General features: G+C 39.2%; 1 protein-coding gene across 3 annotated transcripts in view; it reads right to left on the bottom strand.

Annotated features, from left to right (window-relative positions):
* Positions 1–145: 145 nt before the first annotated feature.
* The window catches only part of LOC125226396 (cytochrome P450 4d2-like), a 32,537-nt gene continuing 5,475 nt past the window's right edge, over positions 146–27,207 (bottom strand). The window contains exons 1-10 of one of the 3 annotated variants that reach the window (XM_048130371.1): positions 11,793–12,249; positions 7,090–7,179; positions 6,560–6,670; positions 5,661–5,846; positions 5,266–5,462; positions 4,892–4,949; positions 4,462–4,645; positions 3,708–3,859; positions 3,023–3,199; positions 146–1,020 (exon numbers count right to left, since the gene is read on the bottom strand). In XM_048130371.1, coding sequence (XP_047986328.1) covers positions 842–1,020; positions 3,023–3,199; positions 3,708–3,859; positions 4,462–4,645; positions 4,892–4,949; positions 5,266–5,462; positions 5,661–5,846; positions 6,560–6,670; positions 7,090–7,179; positions 11,793–11,949 — 1,491 coding nt within the window. In that variant the 5' untranslated portion in view covers positions 11,950–12,249 and the 3' untranslated portion in view covers positions 146–841. Of the gene's footprint in view, positions 1,021–3,022; positions 3,200–3,707; positions 3,860–4,461; positions 4,650–4,891; positions 4,950–5,265; positions 5,463–5,660; positions 5,847–6,559; positions 6,671–7,089; positions 7,180–11,792; positions 12,250–27,207 lie in introns of those variants that run through there. The other 2 variants (XM_048130368.1, XM_048130372.1) reach the window with 2 other exon arrangements.

Genomic DNA, 27,207 nt, shown 5'->3' with positions numbered 1-27,207 from the left:
AATAATGATGCTTAATATTTGAGGCTCATATATTTTTTTTGTCGCCACAATATTAAAACACAGCCAAATTATATTATTGTATGCCCGACTTAACTTCCCGTTTAATATTTTAGTTGCCCGGTTAATTATATGCCTATTTTATATAATGGTTTGTTTCATTGTTGACAATTTCTATTGACAGCGATTTTACAATTAACATTTTATACCTATCACTTTTAAATAATCTCCTTGCATGCCATTATTCAACCCTACTATTCGACAATATTACGAGTATAATTATGAAGCGCCGCCTAGAACAAAAAAAACAAGGTTCACGCATTAACTCGTATGCATAGTTAACACAAAAACGATCTTGCTTAAAAAGTTCCTCCGTTTCGTAGAGATGGCGCTAGGACTGTAATAGCTGATTAAGTGACACACTTTACTTATAAATTAACCCTTAAATGCATAGTGATGTATATGCATCATGTATTTTTGAGCATGTCAAAATTCAAATTTGAATAAATCTTCGTCAAGGTCATGTATTTAAGGGTTAACTTTGGAGCAGATCTGCGCCATATGTATCGAACATGTGTTTATTGTGATTGATATGTAAATGACACATTTTTTGACAGGCGCATACGAGAATAATTTTTTAATAATCTAGAGTCATACCAAGCAGCAATTTTGACAAAGAGCCCAAAGAGATTGCAAACAGGCATACGGTCCGCCTGATGGTAAGCGGTCACCGTAACCTATGGCCACCTGGACCGATATCCTATATAAATTTGCCTAAACTGTACTCCATGATATTATTTTCATGAACATAGAAGTCTTCAGAATTATTTAAGCCCAATATATGTTAAAATCTATTTTCTAATTGTATTTGGAACTTATTAACGTCCTTCATCATAATATCAAACTTGACCCTCAAAGGTTCCTTGAGGGCGGCCTGATCAGCGCCCTCTGGCGGCAGAGCGCGGTACTTGCAGAAGAGAGTGGCCAGGACCGTCTTTATGGACATCATGGCGTATTGGTAACCTGGAAATTTATAATATACATTTACAAAACACATAACAACAGAAATAGTTATTTGTTATACAAGGGGCAAAAGTTGTATTTTAACGCCAAGTGTGGAATTGAAAAACGAGCAAGTGAAAGGATTGTAGATATACGTTGTTCGAGAATAGAATCCTCAACTTGGCGAGTTTTTGAACACACGAGAAGTAATAGTTATTTGTTATACAAGGGGGCAAAGTTGTATTTTAACACACGAGAAGTAAAATACATTTGCACCCGAGTGTAACACAAAACTTTTCCCCTCACTACAGCGAGGAAATTACAACGCAAAAAAACGCGTTTCTGACTGCTTCCAGTAGTTCCACAGGTGGTAAATCATCTTCATAACTATATTCACCCACTTTTATCAATTTTCAAGCAGAACATTTGACTATATTCAAGGTCAAATCACTTTATCCACTAGTGGATAAAATACGTTTTTACCCGCTAGCATTGAAGGACACATGTTTCCGAGCTAGTGAGGGGAAAACATTATAAACATAGTGCTACTATCAACAATAATACAATTTTGTTTTCTTTCAATCCCTTAAATGGAATGGCAATGAAACTTAAGCAGTTTCATGTCCTCTGCCTACGCCGTTTGGGAGTGCAGGGTGCGTAGCCGAATGGCACAAACGCTAGTAGATGCACGAAATGAAACGCTAGTAGATATCTATCCCTATCGCTCTTGCGTATTGGCGCGACAGAGCCGGACTACGTTTCGTTTTCGTTTGGCGTCGGAGAAATGCCATTCGGCTACGGGGCCAGGTGTGGGGGTTTAAGTATGTGTAGTTGGTGTGGGGGTTTAAGTACTTTTCGGCACTAGTGTGCAAAACTCGGTTAAATATGAATGTTGAAATTTGAAATTTCAAAGAGCCACATGAAAGGGAATGTAGGTACAGTCAGCCAAAAAAGTGGCTTACCACTTTTCGACTTTATGTGTCTAAAATAGAGTCGAAAAGTGGTAAACCACTCTCTTGGCTGACTGTACCTACAATACACATGGAAAAAAGGTTTTGCAAATCGTGTCGACTTAAAACACTTCCTTCGGTTGTGAAATTTATCGCTACTCGTTTGAATTTCTGATGTACTACAGATATTTACAGGAGACTATTGAGACACGTAAAAATTAGGTAAATATGTCCATACATAATTCAAAATGTCGTAACCAAATATTTTATTACTTTGTACGGACAAGAGTACAATTACGAGGCTACCTTTCGTCCTTATGGCAATCCAGATGCCATAAAAAATTGCAAAGTGCCATTAAATTTCGCTTTGAGCTATTATAACAGTTTGCACTAGGTACTTAACACATGCAAGTTTTATTTTGTAAAATTTCTAAAGCTTACTGTGGGAGTGGTATTGACATTAAATCGAGAGAAAATTGAAACCTTAAATCAACACAAGGTCAGCAAAATTACTTTCATATCAGGAAAAAATAATATAAAATTTGAACATGCTGAGAGCAATAAAAAAGGCCAAAATGCCAATCGTTTGCTGCGTCGCGAATGATTAGTAATCATTCTCTGTCATCCCCCTTCCTTTCTTTCGTTAGCGCGCAAAGGATTAGTATCTTGACTACGACCTAGGTACCCAAATCCACAGTATGAGTTCTCGAATTGCGTAATATGACAATGCTGACTGACTACCACACACTTTTCTATTATGTGCTCTTACGTATGAGAGACTTGTCTTTAACTATATTTTTGCTTTTGCTCTTACCTAGGCACTTCCTCTAGCTATAGATAAAGGTCATGAACTGAGCTGGATGCTGTAGGGGGTCCGAAAGCACTCTGGTCTGCACAAGTCAGCTTCCTGGACCTAGTAGCGAGGGTTACGGTGCATCGCCCAGATATTAATGACCATGCCAACTACTTTCACTCCTCTGGGACCGGAGATTGTAAATGAAGTCTGGAGAGACTGGAACGCACAAGGGCTGACTGTGTCTTTAGGTACCTTTGTCTATTTGTAAACCTCTTACCTAGGCAGTTCCTCAAGCCATAGCTGAAGGGCATGAACTGGGCTGGATGTTGTAGTGCGCCCAGAAAGCGCTCTGGCCTGAACATGTCAGCGTCCTGACCCCAGTAGCGAGGGTTACGGTGCATCGCCCAGATGTTGATGACTATGCCGACTCCTTTCACCAGGGTCAGACCGGAGGCTGTTGGAATTATAAGATTTATTTTGCTTATTTTAACTGAGGAAGGATTTTGATGACTCTAAAGGTGTCGTGTCAGGTGCTCTTCAATGTTTCATATGGGAAGTGATTCATAGAATGACGACGTTGCTATCTTAAAGTGGTTCGCTTTCCAAATAATTTATTAAGTCATTGAGCGCTCTTAATACCTAGACGTATTTTTGATTAAACTGATACTCAACTAACGGTACCTACTTTACAATATTATCTCGTCAAATGATAATATCTTATTTCAAGCGTCATGCTCGACGGATTATGCTATGATCTGCATCGGTGGATAGGATACGGCAATGTCCTAAAGTACGATATTATTTTACTTAAAGCACTTGGTTTGATCAACCAGTTTCATTTCTGTCTTTTTATGGTTCTGTTTCATTTCATTTCATTTCTGTCTGTGGTTCTGTCCGTATAACCAAACGATACTTGTCCCATTTAATAGATTTCGTCTCATGATATTTTTGTTTCAACTTACGTAGTTCTGTGTCCTGTTCAACAGACCGCACTATGATGGGCACGGGTGGGTACAACCTCAGCGTCTCCTTGATAACCGCTTCCAAGTACTTCAGTCTTGGCAGATCTTCCGCCGTCACATCTCTGTTGGAATCTCCGAGCACTTCACACAATCTACAGAAGTCAAACAAATAAGTTGATTAACATTCGACCCAGTAGGTCGACAGACGACTTTTAGCAAATATCTATTTACTCTATTCTCTTTTCCTAATACCAAAATCTCAAATAAATAGTTTGAAGTTAACCGACTAAAACGTTTGTAAACATAAATACTTATTGGTTTTAAAACAAGTTTATTTTTGGAAACTTTTAAGAATTTGCTAAGTTTTTTCTTACATCTTAGAATTAAGCCGGAGGTAATCTTTTTGCACGTCCGGTTTGGTTCTCAAATACATATTTAAATATTTGATCAATGTTTTGTGACAAAGTGTTTACCTAAGTACATTTTCTTTCTGTACCTTCTTACTCACGTTTACATACAATAAAAGGTTGGCTAATATCTACTATATTTTTCGAGCGTTGTCACCGCTTGTGTTTAATTTCCCAACCCCCACCGTATCATCGTCCTCCTTGCATTATCCCGGCATTCGCCGCTGCTCAAGGGAGCCTGGGGTCCGCTTTGACAACCCCCACCGTATATATCAGCCTAAATAAAAGTTGATACCTAACACAAAAAAAATTAGACCTATTTGTCCGTAAAAATTCACAAGACTTACTCCTCATACACTCTATCCTGGATCTCAGGGTGCCTGGACAGCATGAGGACAGTGAAGGAAGCGGCAACAGCAGAAGTATCAGTTCCAGCGACGCTGATCACCATCGCCTCTTCCGCGAGCTCGTGGTCGGAAAGCTGAGAAGATTCTAGAAGCATCTCGAGGAAACATTGTGGGCTGAACACTTCTGGAAAACGAATAGTCTCTTTTAAGCTTTTTCTTTAAGTTTCGAAGTATTTTGATATTTTCACTCGGCGTGTTCCTAAGTATTTTCATTATTTGAGGAATTTCACTGGAATAATATTTCGGTGACTGTTTTTTATCATTGTTTCTTGACAATTAGTATGTGATATGTAGAGCCATGTATCGTAGAGACACACATCGCAGATTAGGATAGTATTAATATTAGATTACTCTGACCAAAGTTTGCTACCTGCGCTTTGTTTAGTTTTGGATCTCTGTTCCATTTCCATTCTCTTTGTTTTTATGACCTGTAAAAAAACAAATGGAAGCATTAAAATAATTCATCTGGTCCGGAGTAAACTAATCTGATTTCACTTTCTTGTTTCTAGAGTTAGGTACTCCAATAATCTGTCACGGCACATCAGAGCCTCGGGTCAGCTTTGCTCATCAGACCCTAAGGTCAGCTTTGGCAACTAATCCGAGGCTTTAGCGTAGACACTAGTTTTAGGAAAACGCCTGCCAACTGACCTTAACCCGAAGGCCCTATTGAAATAGGTAAGTCCGGTTTCTTCGTGAAGTTTTCTTTCACTTAAAGCGACTGGAAAGTATCTAACTAGTTCACACCTGTTCCACAAAGTCATACATGAGCCTGCGGCACTCCTCGGCTCGCTTGTACTGCGGTAGGAGGCTGTACACGGAGTCCGCATACAGCCAGGGCTGTACCATGCGCGTGGCCACCAGCTGCGTGATCTGTTCCAATGCGTCCAGGAACGCTTGGTTGGGACTCAGCTGCGCTCGCATTTGAACACCTAATGTTGTCTCTACAAGAAGGTTGGGCGTATGAGGTAATATTTTGACAAGCAAGGTCATTCATATAGATTGTCATGAACTCTTGCCACCAGGAAAGTAAAAGCCTTAACTCTTCCATAGAAGATTTCTTAAAAGCTACACAACAAAAACAAAATTAAATCTTTAGTATTTTAAGGTAAGAAACGTATTAAACCCTAACGTATACGTACCACAAACAGCGTCGAAAGTGTAAGTAGTGAGGAACTTCCAGACGGAGAAGGTGCCTCGCCCAGCAGAAGACCCAATTTGGTCCACCATTACGGCACTTTGCCGGGCGAACACCTCCACGAAACGGTTCAGGTTCTTCATGCTGAATGTGGGAGCTACAAGCTTTCTTCGTGGGCGCCATATTGAGACTAGAATTCAGATAGAAAATATTTGATTAATAATTACTCGCGCTTAGAAAGGCATGGGTTAGGTACTCTCTCTGATGTTTATTATTATTCAAATATTGTAATTTTTGCTAATATGTACTAAGTTATTTTTTTTTTATGTTTACACTTACTCTGAAACCTTTAGCCAGAAAATCAAAGTAACTTTTTTTTTTTTATACTACGTCGGTGGCAAACAAGTATACGGCCCGCCTGATGTAAAGCGGTCACCGTAACCTATGGACGCCTGCAACTCAAACAGTGTCACATGCGCGTTGCCAGCCCATTAGAAACTTTTGTACATTCCCTTTTGCTGTGTTAAGTACACAGCAAAAAGGAGTGTACAAGTTCCAAGGAGGGTTCGGGTTGCCGACGACTCAAAGGACAATAAACGGAACAAGTTAGTTCCGTAAGTCCTCCCGTCATCAGCACACCGCACCCTCGTTGAGCTCTGGCAACCTTACTCACCGACAGGAACACAACACTATGAGTAGGGTCTAGTGCTATTTGGCTGCGGTCTTCTGTAAGGCGGAGGTACTACCCCAGTTGGGCTCTGCTCTAGATTCGAACGAGACGATATCCGCTGTGCTGTGCCCTACCACACAAAGCGGAATATCATTCGCTATGCCCTACCTCCTACTTATGAATGGTTTTATGCCGTTTAAAAACTATCAGTACCTGAACTAAACTATGTATACCTGGCGCGTAAATGCTCCCATTCCCAACCAGGAACTGCAGGAATTTCATGACGTAGTCCTTGTCCAAGCAATTTTTGAGGATCACCTCTGCAGCCGAAGGATCCGCTACCACTAAAATGATAGGAATAACAAATGTTTTTAGTTAGCTTGCTTAGTGCCCCACTCAGCAGGCAAAAGTTTCCGCTCCTTTTCTCGGCTTTAATTTTTCGTTTATCTTTTTTTTTTCGGAAAAAAATCTCAAATTAGGTCACCATGTTTTCCAGAATATAAACTACTAGCTTTTGCCCGCGGCTTCGCTCGCGTTAGAAAGAGACAAAAAGTAGCCTATGTCACTCTCCATCCCTTTAACTATCTCCACCTAGACCACGTCAATTCGTCGCTCCGTTTTGCCGTGAAAGACGGAAAAACAAACAGACACGCACACTTTCCCATTTATAATATTAGTATGGATTCAGTAGCAGCTGGTTAGTTGAATTCAAGTAAGATTTTTTTTAAATTATAATTGAAGTAATTAAAAAAAAATCCCTTACTGATGTAGAGTCGATTGGCGACCCAGTACGATGCTAGCCCCCCGCGATTGATTGTCAATCGTCCGGATTTCTGGAACACCCTCATTTGATCTGAAACCAATAATCATATTTGTATGAAATCAAAGACATTTAGGATTATTTTCTAAATACTTAAAGTTATTAAATGAAATGGGTATTATTTTCCTTCTAACGTTACATAACCTTTAATGGAAGGTACTAGGTACCTAATATCCATAATACCTGTGATAGTTGTCAATGGAGCAAACGGGATCAACCTCATAAGGGCGACAAAAATTGTTTTTTCCGTACAGCTGTTGGCATAGTACAATTATTTTTTCGCAATCCTGTGATTAGTCCACAGTAAAAGTTGCTCAGAATGACCTACATTATTCACCCCTTAAAGTATTGCAGATGACTAAAAAACGCCCTGATTAACACGTCACAGGGCGTTCATAATATGGATTTTTTCCTTTACCGCACATGCTAAAAAACCTTACGTAGAACATTTTCTAAAAGAAACCTTACATAGAACATTTTCTTAAAAAAAAAACATTACATAGAACATTTTCTAAAAAAACTTACTTACAGAACATTTTCTAAAAAAAAAACCTTACATAGAACATTTTCTAAAAAACCTTACAGAACATTTTCTGCCCTTGAAGTAATTCAAGACGACGCGACCTTTCCTTGCCAAGAAGTACATGCCCTATATTAAAGGAAATACCGAACACCAAGGTTCTGCGGTCAGCGGATTGACACGGAATGTGAGGTAATATCAACATATTTTACCACATTAATCGATTATTGATCGATTTATTGAAGTTCAATGTTGGCAGGAAGCGGGAGGCATATTATAATTAAAAAATCTCAACTTTGCTGTTATATGCCATTTCAAATACGAAGGCCCGATCGATGGTAGAAACTTAACTTGAAACTTAATGGCCCGACTGATGGAAAGCGGTCACCGTAACCTATGGACGCCTGCAACTCAAGGGGTGTCACATGCGAGTTGCCGACCCATTAGAAACTTGTACACTCCTTTTTTGAAGAATTCTGTTTTTACTATTCCTATTGTAAATTCCTAATGACGTCTCAAATGATGTCGGTAGGTACTTGGATTTTTTGTTACTCAAACGTTACGTATGTACAAAATTATGTACATTTAAACATATTTTCCATAAAGTCGATATCTAGAGAAGAAAATTCCACAGCACTTAGTGTATATTTCGTATCTTATCAATAAAAATTCAAGATACTATTTTAAAAGTCCGAATAGGTCTCCGATCTTGCATTCTTACTGCAGTGTCAAGGCACAGTATAATAAAGAGTACTATCGTACAGTATGGCCACTCCCGCTCCCCGCTGAAAGTGCCGCCCACCCCCTCTCGGTTACCTCACAGTTACCGCCTGTCAAAAACGCGAACAGTCGATCTGTCATATGTCACTCATACAAGCATAGTACGCGTTCACCTACACGAGCTTAGACTGTGTGCTGGGAACGCGCCTCTTTCATATATTTGATCGCCAGTGTCCGAGGTGTGGTCAAGGTTAAGTTTGTATGAACTTTTCTTAAACTGAGACTTATGTGGTAATTATGTGAATTATTACGAGGCATATTGATAAAAATTATTAGTCAAATTATGTACCAACATTTTAACGAGTCAAACAATACGTATTTTTTTTAAATACAAACAAATCCAATTATGAAGCTTTATGAAAATATACCTCTGCAGTCGAAATTTCATGTGCATTATATGTCATAAATGTCATAATACATATCATTAATTTAAGTAAATAATTTGACAAATTGCCTACATCCTACATAAAATTATATTTGAAGAAAAATAATAAACAATAAGGAGTGTAAATAACAAAAGACAACTTCGTATAAACTACGTACCTATCACACTTAAAACTACGTTCGTGAGTAGGTAATACTCGTATACCTACATGGTTAGATACTTAAATGTAGTCATCTATTCATTACTGTATACCGCAATTGAAATAATTCGTAAATTATTACCTCTTTATGATTACATATTATCACAAATTAAGCACAGTTTAATGCATAACTGTAAATTGAATAAATATACCCACAACATTGTAAGAAAACTGAGGTAATTATGAAAATAATGACGATCAAAGTTACTTTTATGGATATTAGGTACAACTGCTTTGCCTTTTGTACATTTTTTTTTACTGTGCAATAAAGTTTAAATAAATAAATTGCTGGTGTAAGTAAATAGTACCTTTAGTTAATATTAATTTTACGAACAATATGCATGCTTAATGGTATCATTTACAGTTTATAATATGCATAATGTAACCAAAAATATCATAACTCCGTATACCATTTGAAATAAATTTTAAAAAACCTGCCTATCACAGAAACTCTCAAAAAATAATGCTCCTTCAGATGTCTTTTGGTTTATAGTCTCTAAATAAAGTAAGCAGTAGTATATCTTAGTTATATGTTATCCTGAGTTCTAATATAGATAAAAATAATATAAAATAAATTAAATTTAACTATTCAGGCAAACAAGACAGGTATCACGCAAAAGATATGGGTCAAAGATATGGATCAAATCTGATACTATGAAAGTTAACCCTGTGTCGAGAGATTGCATTAAATTCACTAAATACAATTAGACAATAATCCTCTGTAGGTAGGTATCCATTCTGTTTGATATAATCACTGTATTCATCATCATCATGCAATAGTATAAATTGCATAACATGCTACCTTATAAGTAATAAATAACTTTATTTATTTACTCCAAGATACGCGAGTCAAGATAAATTATGGTCAAAAATAATAATTCGTCCTTGACACTGAGTAATTTGGATGCAAGACCCGTTTTCTGCCCCGGCCTTAAAAGTCGGTTAATGTGGTAAATGTCCTGATGTAATCTTAAAACGTACATGTCAGTACAGTCAACCAATTGGAACCCTAGGCCACTGTAGAACTATGTCATCGTGACGTTATAAATCAGATTGTAAGAAATCTCTTACTGCTGTCATTTTGACATGGTTGTAGAGTGACCTAGGGTTCCAATTGGTTGACTGTACATTGCAGTGACCGGCAAATAAAGCACAGTCATGTGTGTTTTTGCATTTATGTTAAGACGAAAGGGGAAGGGTTCCTCGAAATTGAGCCAGCTTAGGACATCAAGTTCAAAGTATGAAAATACTTCGCAGTCTTGTGAATAAAATGCAACTTCCTCATCAGTGTTTGAAGAATCAAGAGAGCTTTTACCAGTCGGGAAAAAGAAATAAAAAGGAAAGAAAAATGTCGACGCGAGTACCCATTTGCTGCTCCCAATGAATCATACATCGTAAGGGGTCCTTTCAACCCAGCATGCGTGCGTAGCCTACTGCACAAACGCTCACGAAACGAAACGCTCGTCGATATCTATCATAACTAATCGCTCGTGCGTATTGGCGTGACAGACACAGACTACCTTTCCGGGCTTTTCGTTTTCCTTGTTATGTTAAATTGTATCTTGTTATTTAATGCATGTTAGTTATAAGATGTAATGTTTTGAAAAGAAGTTGCCCGCCGAGTTTCTTGCCGGTCCCATAGTGGATACCCTCCCAACTGAGGGGGGACTGAAATCTTCTCGAGGCTGAGGCGTAGGGTTAGAGCCGGCGTAGCTTTATTTGACGTTCATATGCGCATTGTAATATGCCTACTTGAAAAATAAATATTTCATTTTCATTTTCATTTTTTTCCTTTCCTGCCTATCCCGCAGTTAATGTGTTAACGGCATCTTATTCTTTAAGAATTAAAGCTAAAACTGATACGAATTGGTAGGTACTTATGTACTTGAAAATCATAAATTTATAATCCACCTTTCTTAACGCGGTACGTAATGGTTGCATCAGGGTAATTATTGCACACAGCACTGCATTTCACTGCGTTGACGGATTTCCCAAGTTCATAACTTCGTTACTTTTTTGTTCAAAGTGAACTTTATGATGCACATGTTAAAAACTTCTTTACAAGTACCAAGTACATATGGGCTTTATGTAAGTTGTCGGAAATTAAACCAAAATGGCGGTTATCCTTGTGATTACGCTCGTGTTATTAATTGGGTCTACCTTATCTTAAAATCTGAATTGTATATATCTTTATGTGGTGAATAATTTTTGTTTCATTTCGGGGATAAAATTTGTTTAAAACTTACGCGCCTTGAAACCCTCGCAAGGCTTAAGATTCCACGACCTTTCGCTTGCTCGGGTAATCAATATTGGCACGTGCGGTTAAACAACAACTTTGCCTCCTTGTAAAACAACTGAGTATCACCCGAACCATACCGAACCATACAGTGACCCAGTAGATGTCAATAAATGGGACAGACGGGTGTCATCTATTGGGTATTAGCGTGTCGAGCACCGGTACTTTTACCTTAATTATTAAGCTCGTTCTAATTTTATTAAGCGTCCAAATTGCAATCTCTTTACGGTATGGTTAGGGTAATTTTTATTATGGCAATTCGCCCCTACATTTTCAATCATTGGTTAATATAATAATGGCTCGTCGACGATTACCCCAATGTCAAAGTTTATGAAGGCACCAGTTTCATTAAAAAAAATGGCCTCTGAGCCCTACATTTTTCAAATTTGCCGCCTTTTTTAGTGCCAAGATTTGGTTGGCCGTCTATCTACATATAATATATTTATTGTAAAATATCCATAAATACCTTCATCACTGCCTCGTAACAAGTAAGCATGCCCAAGAATGGGCCATGATGGTAAATCCCCAGGCAATTTTCTGGACAGTTCCACAATCTTCCGATTCTCGAGTCGACTGTACACCACCCACACTAAACACGCCACTAGCATTAACAACACAAACATTGTTAACTAAAAAACACTACACAAAGTTCTAAATAGTCAGTTCAAAATCATCACAATATTTTTAAAAAGTTTTACTATTTTATGTCATAGGTTTTTTAATGATAATCCGTTCTCATAATTGGAAAACCATAGGAAGTGTTTTCAATGATCGAAATCAGCTATTTTTCAATTATTAAATCCGGCTTTGAGTTTTATTTTTGCGGAAAAACAGTTTAAAAGAGTTTTCGCAAAATAATTTAGTTACTTAGGTAATTTTAAAACAAAGTGACTTCTGGTAAGATTCGCTCGTAAAACCGAAATATTTTTACAGAGATTTTTTTTATTTTCTGTGTTGACCGTCTCCCTTGAACACCGGACTGAGCATAACTTGCACAGCAATCTGAACTCGTGCGTGCCATTGTTACCGGTGTCACAACTCGTCACAACACTGCTCGCAAAAGATCCTTATTGCTATGAACCAGTTACGAGTTACGTGGAACCGCATGACTGTTTAAATGGGCCATTCTCAAGGTTCCACGTCGTCAGTAAGCTTACGCTCCAGTAGATAAAGTCTGTTTGGGAAAACGATACCGGTGAAATGTATGGGACCCCATAACATTCCGCGAATCTTCTCTTCCGAACAGACTCTAGTTATAACACAAAACATTTGCATGTTGCAGGAATGCAGGCAGAGTGATGGCGGGTGGACCAAAATGTTGACAGAATTCACAGAATGGTGGCCGCTTTCAGAAAGAAGCGTCTAGTGTTCGTTAGCTCGTACGGTGGACGATATTCGAAAAATTTCGGGACACCAGTGCTGTAACCGAATGACATTTCTGCGACGCGAAACGAAAACGAAACGCCGCGAAAGGTAGTCTGGCTCTGTCGCGTCAATACGCAAGAGCGATAGAGATAGATATCTACGAGCGTTTCGTGAGCGTTTATTCCATTCAGCTAAGTACCCTGGACTAGACTAGAGCAGGACAGGGGATAAGTGGCGCATTACATTTTCACGAAAACGAATGTGTCATGTAAAAAAACAAAATACTGCGATTTACTGAACTACCATGACGATTACGATAGTTCTGTTTCCGGTGGAAAATACGATGGGAAACCATTATGCACATCTGGGTGCGTAGCCGAATCGCACAAACGCTCACGAAACGAAACGCTCGTAGATATCTATCTGTATCGCTCTTGCGTATTGGCGTGACAGAGCCAGACTACCTTTCGCGGGGTTTCGTTTTCGTATCGCGTCGCAGAAACGCCATTCGGCTACGGCACCTGCAGTCCAATTCTCCTCGAAGCTTAACAGTACCATTGATAAATTTTATTTGGTTTCAGAAAAATTCTAAATGTTCATAAATGTTGGTCAATGGTAATGGACCTCCTAGGTATGTGGTTAAATCCTTGGGCTCTAGCTCTAAAAAGAACTTTTATATTTTGAATACCTGTTGAATTCGAACATTATAAGTCGTAATAATTAACTGACATAATTATTAAGTAATTAGGTATCTAAATTGACAGCGTTTTACCTACCAATAAAACGCTTATTAAATACTTACCTTATTCAAAACCTTACATTATAATGAGAGCAGCGCTCGTTTTTCGTGCCGGAGGCGGTCATCCCCATGACTGTTACCCTTAAAACGTCTACTTTTTATAGTCTGGCAACACCAGGCAGCTGATTTCAAGTCTTTATAAAAGCAGTTTGAAATCTGGATACCTCATTGTGGCTCATAAGCTATTAATTTTTAAGTAAAACCAGGCAGAGCTTGTATGTAAGGTTTTGAATAAGGTAAGTATTTAATAAGCGTTTTATTGTTAGGTAAAACGCTGTCATTAAATCCTGTACCGTTATTCAAAACCTTACATTATAATGAGACCTGTTTGTTATCGCCTGGTGTGATAAGAAGCCAATGTGACTTCAGGAATGAAATTGAATGTACCTATTGTGAAATATTAAAATATATTTAGTTGTCACTAAACTGGACATTTTTATGGTAATGCCAATGATGCCTAGTGGACTTTATGCTGTAATTAGACACTAAAAGGAGTACTTTATTATAGTTACGATCAGGAGGTACTAGGTGTTAATAAATAAAATAAATGATTAATCACAACACATTGTTTATTTATTTTTCAAATCAGAAAATAATTACATGATAATCTTATCCGATTAAACAATCTAGTCACTTATTTATAGTTAATCTAGTCACTGAACCTTATTTTAATTTATCACTTTAAACAATCTAGTCACTGCACTTGATGTACTGAAATCACTTTCCTTAACTACTCTTTTATAGTGGTTCATGAAAGTGTTGTGGGATCGCCAATTTCCTCTCTGCAGGATCTCATCGAGAGGACAATTTTCAATCCAGTTTTTCGATGCAACTGCTGATCTTATGCTTCCTGGTGTAGCGTTAATTCCTGCTGCTATAAGTATAGACTTAATCCAATTTGCAATCATCGTTTTAGAAGCTGGTTTAGGTGTCCCACATATGCTAATGAATAAGTTTTTTATACTTTCTTTTCTTCTCTCAAGTGATAATTCTAACAATAGCTTTATCCAATACACCGGATCTAAAGCTTGAGAATCTTTATTTTTAAGTAGACACCATCCTTGCTGCCTGTAGTCGGGCCCATCAGTTTTAGAGCCGTAATCGGGCCAAAACATAATTGAATCATCTTCTATAATACATTTATCTTTTCCTATAGAAAGTAGAGTCAAATCATGAACTCTTCGTCCAGAACATAGAAGGAGAAGGCAAGCTGTTCTTCTTGAGCACTCGTAAAGGCTGTTTTCTGGTGTGACATTGTTGAACCAATTTGATAACACATCTATGTCCCAAACTGGTGGCTTCTCATTGCGTCGTTTTGGTTTTCTTATTGCGACCGACTTCATGACATGACGAACTAGTGGATGAGAACTTAGATTCTTGGTTTTGTCTGGATCGCATAAGGTTGAAACGACGGATTTGTGAAGAGCTATAGTACTGAAGGAGAAATTATTCTTCATAAAAATATCTGTCAGAAATCTAGCCAGATCTGCACTTGTTGGGTTTTTGAAGTTAACACTGTTCTGTTGTGCCCACTCGCACCAGCGTCGCCAAGCTGGTTTATAGGTTTTAATGGTAGAATCGCGCCAGCTAGATTTCAGGAACTTCTTTTGTTCTGGGGTCCAATTTTTTAATGCCTGATCCCACCCCCACATTTCCAGATCTCCATCGTCATGTTTTGTACCTTGGATGGGGGAAAACCTGTCGATGTGTCGATCAGAACTTGGTCTAGACGCCGAATGGTGAACGGAGGCGCTATCGCCCGTTGTTTGAGGTCCGGACGCCAAAAAGCTTTTTCCCATTTTGGAACAACTATGAGGTAATGACCTATTGCTTGATTGAGATGATTCAACACCCGTGGAATCAAGAATGGGGGTGGGAACACCCATGCCAGTGAGTAGGTCCATGTTTGACTTAGAGCATCGTGAAATTCTGCATTCTGGTCTTTCACATTGAGGCTGACGTAACGTGGGACAACATGAGCTTGGTGAGAGGCAAAGAGGTCGATCACAGGGGTTCCAAACCTGCTGAAAAACATCTGAGTGAAGTGCGGGAGTAAATGCCACTCTGGTATTTTCTTTTGACGCGATAGGTGATCTGCTTCTACATTGTAGAGGCCTGGCAGATGATGTAATGTTAGAAATATGTCTCGCGCTATTAATATTTTGTAAAGCTTGGCTGTTAGATCCGAAAGTTGTCGAGATTTTGTTCCTCCTTGGTTCTTGAGATATGCCAATACCGTTCGATTGTCCGACTGTATTGCCACTGTCGTATGGGAAACATTCGTCTGCATTGCGAGAACTTTGTAGATGGCAAGCATCTCTTTTACATTGGAATGCAGAGACATTTCCTGGGGAGACCAAAATCCTTGTATCGACTGATTGTTTAGCTGGGCTCCCCAACCTTGACCGGATGCGTCTGTTGTCAGATGATGTGTTACCGGATATTGGTGAATGACGGACGCATTCATGTGATTTTGTAGCCACCAAAGGAGCTCTTTTTGGGCTTCGGACGGTATCGGGACTTCGCTGCGATGATCGGTTTTTAGGAGATGTTGACAAAACCGTTGCAGGGCTCGGTGATTCAATCGTCCGTTCATGACGCAGAAGCTTGCGAAGTTCAATGTCCCTACTAGACTTTGCATTTGTTTTAGGTTTGCCGTCTTTCTTGTTAATAAATACTCTATTTTCTTTCGGAGAGCAAGGCATTTGTCTGATGGTAACCATTTTAGATTTGTGAGGGGGTTCCACATCACTCCCAAGAACTGTAAGCTTCTTTGGGGTACCAGGACCGACTTTGCCATGTTTATGTGCCAACCGAGAGATTTTAATAGGTTTAAGGCCATGGTCACTTGAGATTCTAGTTGCTCCCTGTTTTGGGACACTAAAAGATAATCGTCTAAGTAGACGATGACTCTGACGTTTTGTTCGCGTAATATCTGGGCTATCCAATTGCTGAGCATGGCAAATACTTTGGGGGCCGATGAGAGGCCAAACGGAAGGCAGGTCATTTGCCACAAAGTGCCCTTGTATATTAGCCTTAGAAAGCACCTGTGGGCATGTGCTATCGGAAGGTGGAAGTAAGCATTTGACAAATCGATTTTGGCCATCCAATCTGACGCCTGAACAAAGTTCGGGATTCTTTGTATGTTTATCAGCTTGAATTTGCCTACGTATACAAATTGGTTTAAGCTTTTCAGGTTGAATACTGGACGGTGAGTGCCGTCTGGTTTTTTGACCAAAAAAATTCGAGAAACAAAACTGGGGCTTATTTGTACTGGTTCTATGACTTTCATATCTATTAACTGATTGATTGCCAGATCCATTTGCGATAATGCGAATGCGATGGGAATGCGATATCCCTGTATTATTTTTAATAGCATTGGACTTGCTCCGTAGGATTCCCATACGTTTGCAAATTGGGATATCTGACCTGCCTGAAACATCGAGTCAGAATTTCTTCTTTCCTCGAGACTCTTTTCGTGAGTCATTGTAAGATGGTCTAGACGCTTGGTTACTAGAAGGTCCTGACCTACCTCTAGAGGACCGGGTGCGAAAATTTCGGTTACCCTGCGCGGGCATTCTTTGCAAGGATTGATCGTACATACCATAACCAACTTGCGCAGCTGGTACTTGCGAGAGTTGAGGGTATGGATAATAAGGAACCTGCGCGGTTGCTGTTTGTGGATAATAGTAATTATTCATAGCCGGTGGTGTGGCAGTTTGGAAACTTGGTTGATTACCCTGCGCGGGTAACAGGTATTTTTGCTTTGAATTTGGAGTAGAATCAGCCTGCGCGGCTTTCCTATTGAGGCGAGTTTCATTTTTAAGAGGCCAAAATACTTTACTTATGCCTCCTTTCTTTTCTAACGTAGATGAGAATGTGTCAACATGAAAGAGACTATCGCAGGTAGGCGGTATTTTGCGAAGGGTTTCTTTTGTAAATTTATCTTTGACCGATCGTAAAATACTGTCTCTCCTTTGCTGTACTAAATCGGCACGATGGCCGCAAGCCATTTGTAATAAGTCTGACGAGATTTTCTTGTAATCTCCTTCCAAGAAAATTTCGTTAATCTTATTTTGAATCGTTCCGACATCTACCACCTCAGTTACAGCTATCCACGACATAAAAGTGCGAATTCCTTGTTCCATCGCGTCGCATTGCTTTAACAATCCTGAGGAGATAGCTGCGAAACCTCTTTCGGTGTGGCTAAGGTTGTTAAAATGATCGTAGGGTTTTATTTCTTCGTTTGCCTCTAATTCTATAAAACCGGGGGTAGACACATAATTCTTTTGAACTTCGGAATAGCGAATCTCAGCCCAATCTGACGATTCAAATCTTTGAAACTGTTTTAGAGATGCCAAATGGTTTGAGGCTGATTTTGGCACGGGCGGATCTTTAGTAACGGTTTCTAAGGTCATTGAAAAAGGTTGCTCGGGGACCGCCGGTTCTTTTTTATTATTTAATACCTGACCGTCCCCGTCAGGCAATACATTGGATGCCTCATCGGAGAATAAATCCCCACTCTCATTCAAATCAATGGCATCGTCCGCGGATATTTCTATATTTTCACTTGGGGACGGCGGGTTCTGTTCGGGGACTGAAAATTTGCTTGACAAAAAATTTTGAATATTTGCGACTTGTAATGACAAGTTATTTAGAACCTCATCGTAACGAACACGCTTTGTATTTCCCGAAGTTTCATGTAAAACTTTCCGTTTACTTGAGGGTAGATTATCAGGATCGCGCTCCTCCATTTTATCAAGATATTCGGAATGTTTTATAAAAAGGGCTATTGAGAGGTTTTAAAATATATAAAGGGTATACAGGTAGTGTCGTCTAAATTCACTTACCAGGGACGACCGCTCCTAGCGAAAAATAAGACGCCAATGAGGTATCCAGATTTCAAACTGCTTTTATAAAGACTTGAAATCAGCTGCCTGGTGTTGCCAGACTATAAAAAGTAGACGTTTTAAGGGTAACAGTCATGGGGATGACCGCCTCCGGCACGAAAAACGAGCGCTGCTCTCATTATAATGTAAGGTTTTGAATAACGGTACAGGATTTAATATTGTATTTATATTAAATATATGAAACAGCACTGTTTCATGTTTATTTGTCTATCGTTTTTCGGTGTAAGTAATTAATAAAATCATTGATCTAGAATTTTTTACAAATATTATTTTATCTTTATTGAATTTTTTGAAATATATTCGATTAATAAGAAAACGTAAGGTACAGCAGGTCAAATCTCGACTGGGGGGCAAATGTAACGGGTCCATTTTTTCCATGTTTTACAATGTTTGCATTATTAAATAGAGTGTCCACCGGTTATATAGTAGGCGTGTTCAGTGGATACAATCATGTATCCACTGAACACGCCTTATCATAAATAGTGTAATAATGAAAAAAATGGATTAGTTACAATTGGCCCCCCAGTCGAGATTTGCCCCGCTGTACCTTATTGGTTTGTAAAATTACCTCTTTTTCAAGTTACCCTATTGTCTCTGAATTATTGTTTACCTAATACTAATCGATTGAAATAGCTCTTAAATATTATAAACACTACCGCGTGTATTACTGACCACAAGAATGATTTAATGGAAATATAATTAAAATGAGACAACAGGTAATTATAGTACACAAGAAACAACACGCATTAAGTAAATTTTAATATTATATTATGTGACTCCGCAATACTGAGTTAACTATATAATAGAAGGGACATGAACAGTTATTAAGGTAACAAGTCGTTTATGTTATATTTAGTTGTGCTGTAATAATATTATTATAAATATAAGGGTTCAATGTGGTTTAAAAAATATATCCTAATACTTAACAAAGAAAAATTCTTTATTCATAATACATAAGTATATCACATTTATAAGCGAGTACGACGCGAGTGTGGAGGATGCTTTATGTGCTGGGCGGGCCTGTGTGCGTAGCCGAATGCACAAACGCTCACGATAATATCTCATTCGTAGCTATCTATCTCTATCGCTCTTGCGTATTGGCGTGGCAGAGCCAGACTGCATTTCCATGCATTTTTAATCCAACGACAAATCGCCACAAAGGGGTCAAACTGAAAATAGGAGCTGGACACCTCTTCAGCACATGCTGAGTTTGGTAGGTACCCGGATTGCCATGCTTATGTTATACCGAGATTAGATTAGATAAGTTATAAACAAAATGTAATGTAAATTAATCATAGTATATTAATATTATGTTTAGTAAAGTTTAAGTTTATTTTAATTGTAACTTGTTTAAAATGTAAAATATAATGTACCTACCAAGTTCGTGTATTGCATGTGAATTATGGTAATTAAATGATTTTTAATTTAATTTAATTTATTTTTATCGGTGTCTGGCGTCGACGATTGACATTCAGCTACGCCGGCTGTGATGATGGTTACCTATGTGCTAAACTAAATTGTGTTATAATGTCCAAAAAAGCTGACAAATAAACCAGAACTTAATTAAATAGCAAGCGAAATAAAAATAAAAATGTGATACGTTTAATACCACAATATTTAACATAAATAATTAAGTAGTTATAATGAAATTAGCACATTCCATACAAATGCGGAACACCGGCAAATTAGCACATTCGTTTAAACACTTTAAACTAACTGTAGGTATATAAGGTACATGCGCCTAAGATGGCCCGGTTCTTAAAATTTCCCACTTTCAACATTTCATAGATTTGTAAGTGTGAATGAGCTTAAATTATGTGTCCTTAGTTTTTAGCACCATAAACAAAACTGCAAATTAACGCCATGGCTTGCGTGGACGACGATCGCACGACCGCCACCGTCGCGTCGCATCGCATCTCCTATATCATCCATAGTTCATGGACGCCGCTCACCTAACGCCATGGCTTGCGTGGACGACGATCGCACGACCGCCGCCGTCGCGTCGCATAGCATCTCCTATATCATCCATAGTTCATGGACGCGGCTACCTAACGCCATGGCTTGCGTGGACGACAATCGCACGACCGCCACCGTCGCGTCGAATCGCATCGCATCGCCTATCATCCACAGTTCATCAACGCCGCTCACGTAACGATGTGGCTTGCGTGGACGACGATCGCACGACCGCCGCCGTCGCGTCGCATCGCATCGCATCGCCTATCATCCATAGTTCATTGACGCTGCCCACCCCACCTAAGACACTTACATAGAGAAGATTTGATTTCGTTGCGTCGCGTCGCATCGCATCGTTGTCGCGTGCCCGTCGTCCACGCGAGGCACGGCGTTAAGTATATGTACGTACTAAACAATAATATTCCTTTAGTATTTAAAGTCCTTTAGTATTTAGTTCATAAGATCTCTTTCTTTCTTTTTCCAAATCTACTTATTTGGTGCTATATTTAGATGGTTTCTGCAAAAAACGTTTTTCTTTCTTCGATTCTAAAATGACAAAAAGAAAAATAACGTTGGGCCATCTCGGGCGCCGGTACCTTATATTACCTATAGTTAAGTGTCAGTCTATTTTCTTAGGCCTGTCTAACGAGGTGATTGGTCTTCCGGTATAACTACGTTTACCTGCCTTCATACGAGCGATATACATACTCATAATATATAGTTTTATGGCGGCTAGACCGATTATATATACCTAAAGATAAGTTCGCCTTTGTACAAATGATGTGTGTGTTCTTTTTTCTTTACTGTGTGTGTTCTTATCTTTGTACAATAAAGTGTATTACTACTACTACTACTACTAAATCAAAATATTCTTAAACATTTCATTAAAAGTCAACTTTTCCCGTGTGATTTTTCTAATATTGATTGAAAAAATACACAGTTTTCTAAACAAAACCAAAAATTCTAAAAGATGAAAATAATTGAAAAAAAAACTTATAAAACCGTTTTGTAAAGTTTTGTATTGTGTACCGACACCGACTCTTTTATTTAAATATATAGGTACTCTTACCTACTTTTATTCTAAATTGTACAGATATTTGGTTTAACTGTCATATTTTATACATTTTGTTTAAATAAAATTAATCTCGTTTCAAAACGAAAGCTCAACTTAGTTATAGATATAGAATATAGATAGATAGAATATTAATTATAATAATAATAATAATAAGCCCCCAGGGCAGCTTGTGGCGAGCTGAATGGGAAGTGGCGTCCCTTGGGTCCCATGCCCCCGAGAGTCGGTCAGGCCCCTCCCTCCGGCTTGCCTTCACTGGCCGGCCGGAGTGAACACTGAGCAGGGGCCGCAGGACTCTCACCTCTGGCTTGCCTTAACCGGCCGTCCAGAGTGGGGTGCCAGAGCTATATGCTCGCAGGGTGGAAGTGAAATATGCATAAGACGCGAGTTGGCACAGTGGCTGTTTCGTACAGACTGGGTAGAAAGCGGCGCACACCTCTCCACACCCTAAGCCGCTCACGCTATGTTGTCCCCTTGTCGCTCCGTGCGAGCGGCCGTTTTCGGGGACCCATATAGTCGTGTGCAATGCGCGCTGCAACGTAGACGCATTGATGTATTTAATATTTAAATATAAATTGTGAATTGGCGCGGCGCGGCCGCCGCTAGTAAATAGACACGATGGGTGATTCTCAGCAGAATAAACCTATCGTGAACGAGTTCCTCGCTTTTCTTCAACGCAAAAACAAGCTGGTACTGGAAGGAGCGATGGATGCGAAGACGGCTGTCCAGATGAATTCGCGTGCGTCGAGTTTCACCATCGATGACATCTGTGAAGCTAAGCAAGTGCTGTGCCAGTCCCTTGGGATTGCCGGCACCTATGTTCCACATCGACGAGGGGATGAAAACGGACAGAAGACCCTTGAAGATATAAAGAAAATCCTCAGGGAGAATCAAGACCGGATTCCGGAGTTCGTGGCGACGACGTCGTGTATTCCGGAAAATCTCGACATTAGCAGCTTGTTTAAGGAAATCGAGGTCCTTAAAACAAGTTTAGCCGAAATGAGTAGCAAATTTGAAGCCAGCCTTATTACCATTGCTGATTTACGCAACGAAATAGCATGTTTGCGGAATGTCCCAACTCAGCCGGCCGCTTCAAATTTCGAACGTGACTCGCGACCTGACACACGTGTCAAGTCAGTTCGATTACCTGTTGACGCTGTAAAAAGTGTCGCAAGCGCCGCTCCGCCGCCCGCGCGCCCTCCGCGCGTGCAACCGCCTGCCCCTTCGAGCTTACGTCAGCGTTCATACGCTAGCGTCACCGGCCGGCAGCCAGCAGCTGACCGGGTCAGCACGCCTTCTAAGAAATGTGAATCACGGGCTCTTTTAAGGAGAAGTCCTCCCGCACCAATGTAGATACGGAGGGATTCACATTGGTGGAAAGGAAAAGCAAGGCGCGTAGGGCGCCTCGTAAGACTGTGAGTGGCACTGCGGATCCGGTTAATTCTGGTCTTCGGGTCGCCACACCAAGTAAGCCGCTCTACGTGTCTCGCCTGCATTACTCCGCCGTGGCCGACGAAGTGGTGGAGTACGTTCGCCGGAAGACTGGCTTCACGCTGAGGGTGCAGCAGCTGCAGTCGCGCCGCTACGTGCACTTCAGCTCGTTTGTTGTGCGCGTGCCGAGGCCGCTGCAGGACACCATCGCGAGTGCAGACTTCTGGCCGAAGGGTGTAGTCTTTCGACGGTTCCGGGGCAACCTGCCGAATTGTACGCCCGGACAGACGACGCAACGAAGCCTCGACGTTACGTTGTCACCTAAATCTAGATGACGTTTCTTACTTTTATGTGTTTATTTTTTTTGCTCTTATGTATTTTTAGTTACTCAGTGCTTTGGTTTTTACTGTCATACTGTGTAACATATTTGAAATAAAAATAAAAAAAAAATAAAAAATAAAAATATAGTGAGTTGGCGAGTCACCGCCTGCCTATTTTTTCGTGTTTTTAAAACATATGATCAAGGCAGGTGCCATAGACCTTTCCATAGACCGGTCACTAGCACACTAACATTTCAACCCAATAGCCCAGTATAATTTGTTTCTTTTCATTGCAATAGTTTTACACTAACCGGGGCTTGTCCTTGGGTGCATTCTATAGTGCGGACAGGGACAATCGCCGGCTAGTGTCACATTACTTTAAATTAAACTGTCTTAAAGGGCCTCTGCGCTGTTGGCTTCGGCCCCACGCACGCCTCCCAAAAGTCCGGGACCCCATGGTCCCGAGAACTGGAAAAGACAAACAAATAATAATAATAATAAAATACTTTATTGCACACTACAGAAGAAAAAGAAACATAATTCAGAACAGATACAACGTGGTAGGTAACAACAGGCGGTCTTATCGCTAAAACAGCGGTCGGCGGTCGGGATTATACTGCAATTATAGGTATTATATTTCTTAGAATAGAGGCATATAAAAAACAATCGTCAACATCCGTCTCAACAATTAATATGACAATAGCAAAACATTCCACAAATAGAAAATGTAGAGTATATCGTGAAAACCCAACATCGTCAAATGATATTTCCGTCGATTTGCTGACTAATGATTAAATTATCGATGTCTTGGCTAATACGTATAATCAACACTACTCACCGTTCATTACATTATTACGTCCCCTGCCTGCTAAAAGACCACAACTAAAAAATTTTGATTTTTGAGATTTTTGCGGGCTCAGAATCATTCAAATTAGGACCTTAACTCGGAAAATATAAGAAATAGTCTCCTTTAAAGCCTTTTGGAAGATGCATATTGTGAAGATGTCACAAAAATTGACAACTTCTTTCCTGCAATAGGTAGGGCCACAAAGCCAAAATATGCTGTAATAATAATATTATTAATATTTGATTTAAGACAGTACTGCACGAACATTTGAGATTTTTTTAGTGTGTCCTCATATTAGAAACATTTCCTATAATAATGAAACGTCATCATGTAACACTAGATTGAAGCAGTACATTTTGAGAAACAAACCAAGTCCAAATTTAATATAACATGATTAACTCACAGAGCTATTTTACTAGCGTATATACAACACATGTGTCAAAAGTTAAAAGTTGACACGCGATTTCTAGACTTTTTTTGAGATGTGGCTGTTTAGCAGGCACGGGGCGATTAGTAGGTGGTAATCGGCCAGATCATAATTACCTATACTTATACTTGCTATGTACGTTCAAAGTATACATATTTTTATAATATAGATGTATATAGTATACATATTTAATAATATAGATGCGGACAAAGCGGCAAAAATATGTATACACGACTATATTTCTAATGCGAGGCCTGATTTAGACGGCGTGCGAACTCGCATGCGATTTTAGTTACATTGCGGGCTGTTGAGGTTACATACAGTTTTGCACAACCATTAAATACCGCAATGTAATAAAACTCGTATGCGATTTCTCGTACCGTCTAAATGGGCCCTTAAGGTTGTGGATACATTTTTTTGGAACTTTGTCCGCCGCTCAGTGGCGGATTTGCAGTCCTAGCCGCTCTAGGCCCCAGGCCATGTGCCGCCCCTTTCTCAACACCCATAATTATAAACTAGATGCGTACGTACACGTTGCGTTGCGATTTGCGAAATGTCGTTACCAAATTGGCAGTGATCGGGGATTTGGATGCCACACTGCGGGATGTCAAGTAGAAACAGTGATATGGATACGTCGTCTGGCCCGTGGTAATTTTTTTTGATGCCATAGTACCTAGACAAATGGTCAGTCAGATCGCCTGATAGTAAGCAACCAACCAACAACATGAACAATGAGGTTACAAGTAAACTGTGAATTAAACTGTTCGAAAAATAAACGCTAACCCGTGTAGGTATTATATTTATAAAATAAACAATATTAAGAGGGCTTTCACGTGAAAAATAGTGAAATCGCAACCGAGCGCTTAATCATACCGTGTCACACTGGAACCCGCCCATACATTGCTGTGTTCAAAACTCAACTTAGCAATTGTGGGTATTTTGTACTGAAATTGAAATATATGTATGACCAGGGAAGTATTGTACCTCATTGCAGCAAAATACCTTCATTATCAGTTGTCATTACGTAGTTGCATTATGTTAAAGGTCTAAGATTTCATATGTCACGTTCAGTGGTAATTAGCATCGATTATTAAATAGACTTGTTTCAAGTTATAAGATGTTGTCCGTTTTTCGAAAACGGACAAAATTTTTTGCTCTGACTATTTGATCAGGCGTTTTTACTGTAGCGAAAATGTAACTTTTTCGCACTAAAACAATGATTTAGTGCGTAATATTTTACCCTAAGGTTATTTCTATTCATTTCGACGGTTTCAGATGAGAAAAGCGATTCAATTTTATTTCAACGACGAGAATATATAATAATATGTAGACCTGTACCCGTGGTGTCGTATGACACCTACTGTTCATAAAATCCTTATTCATGGAGACGCAATAATATCTGAGCACCTGATTCCAATAGGCAATTTAAGTGAAGAGGCCCAGGAAGCGAGGATTAAGGATTTTAAAAACTATCGAGAGAGATTTAGTCGTAAAACTTCCAGAATCGACAACATGACGGATGTTTTTAATAGGCTCTTGGTTTCCTCTGATCCCCTCATCACCAGCATACGACCTCTGCCAATTATGAATACAAAAATATTTCACCCGGAAGCTGTCGATATGTTTATCGATGAATATGTACCTTCATCATAGGAATATTTTTTTTATACAAATATAATGTAAATAATAATTATTATAAGCACTACTTGACATTACGAATGCAGAATGGTACTTTTTTTGCTTAATTTTACTTTTTGTAGTTATGAGCACAGCAATGTATGGGCGGGTTCCAGTGTGCGTGTGTGGTATCAAATTATAGGGCTTTGCGAGTAGTTTACAAATATATAACATATATTATCATAGGACTTTTTCTAATTAGTCTGACGAAATATGAAAAAATGTCCAGAAGTGGTAATAATTGTGACGGTGAAGGCTCGTTTTCAAAAAAATAGCCAAAAATAGATAATAGAAATTTATAATCACTAAGGCGTAACAGCAATTTAAGTAAACGTTGCAGATTATTTTAGTACGAAAATAACTTCGATGTGATGTAGATGTCTTTGAGTAATTATGTTAACTAGAGAGGGCACCTCAACTTGATTTTGTGTAACAACACTTAGAGCTGATCAGCACACACGCGCTTAGTCTGTGCCGAACGGCTGTGGTAGATTGACGTATCGCAATGAAAAATATTTCGTCTAAATAATGCCGTCATGTGTAGTGAGGTACTGCACAGACTGCTCAGGAAAATCTAACAAAAGCTAAGGAGTGACTTTTCATACGTAGGTTTACTGCATTTTTGTTTAAACACGCTTACTTTTAAAAAAATGTATCAATATAAACTCATGCCGAAGCGCCATGTTGCGGCGGCCATGTTTCGTTGAAACCAAAGAGTAAAAAATGCAACAAAAGCAGACGTGACAATATCGCAAGTTAGTTCAAGTTTCCTATCATACATTAAATTATATATATTTATCGACGCAAAAAAGGTTATTTAATTATTATTGTCAGAATTGCACAGTTTTCCGACATGTCGGTCTATAACAGATTCTCAATAAGTACGCGTGTCGAATTTCATGTGAGTATGTAAATGTAAGTGCAGTACCTAACTTGCCTGAATGAATTTGGGTAGGTAGACGGTCAAGCAAATTATGAGAGTATAAAAACGCGCGAAATTCAAATTTTCTATGGGACGATAAACCCGCGCCCATACATACATGGATGTAGATAAAGTTATATGTGGATAATTAGGCATTA

This window comes from Leguminivora glycinivorella, chromosome 5 (genome assembly GCF_023078275.1).
Source record: "Leguminivora glycinivorella isolate SPB_JAAS2020 chromosome 5, LegGlyc_1.1, whole genome shotgun sequence".
Classification (NCBI taxonomy): Eukaryota; Metazoa; Arthropoda; class Insecta; order Lepidoptera; family Tortricidae; genus Leguminivora; species Leguminivora glycinivorella.
This window is presented reverse-complemented; position numbering and strand designations above follow the sequence as displayed.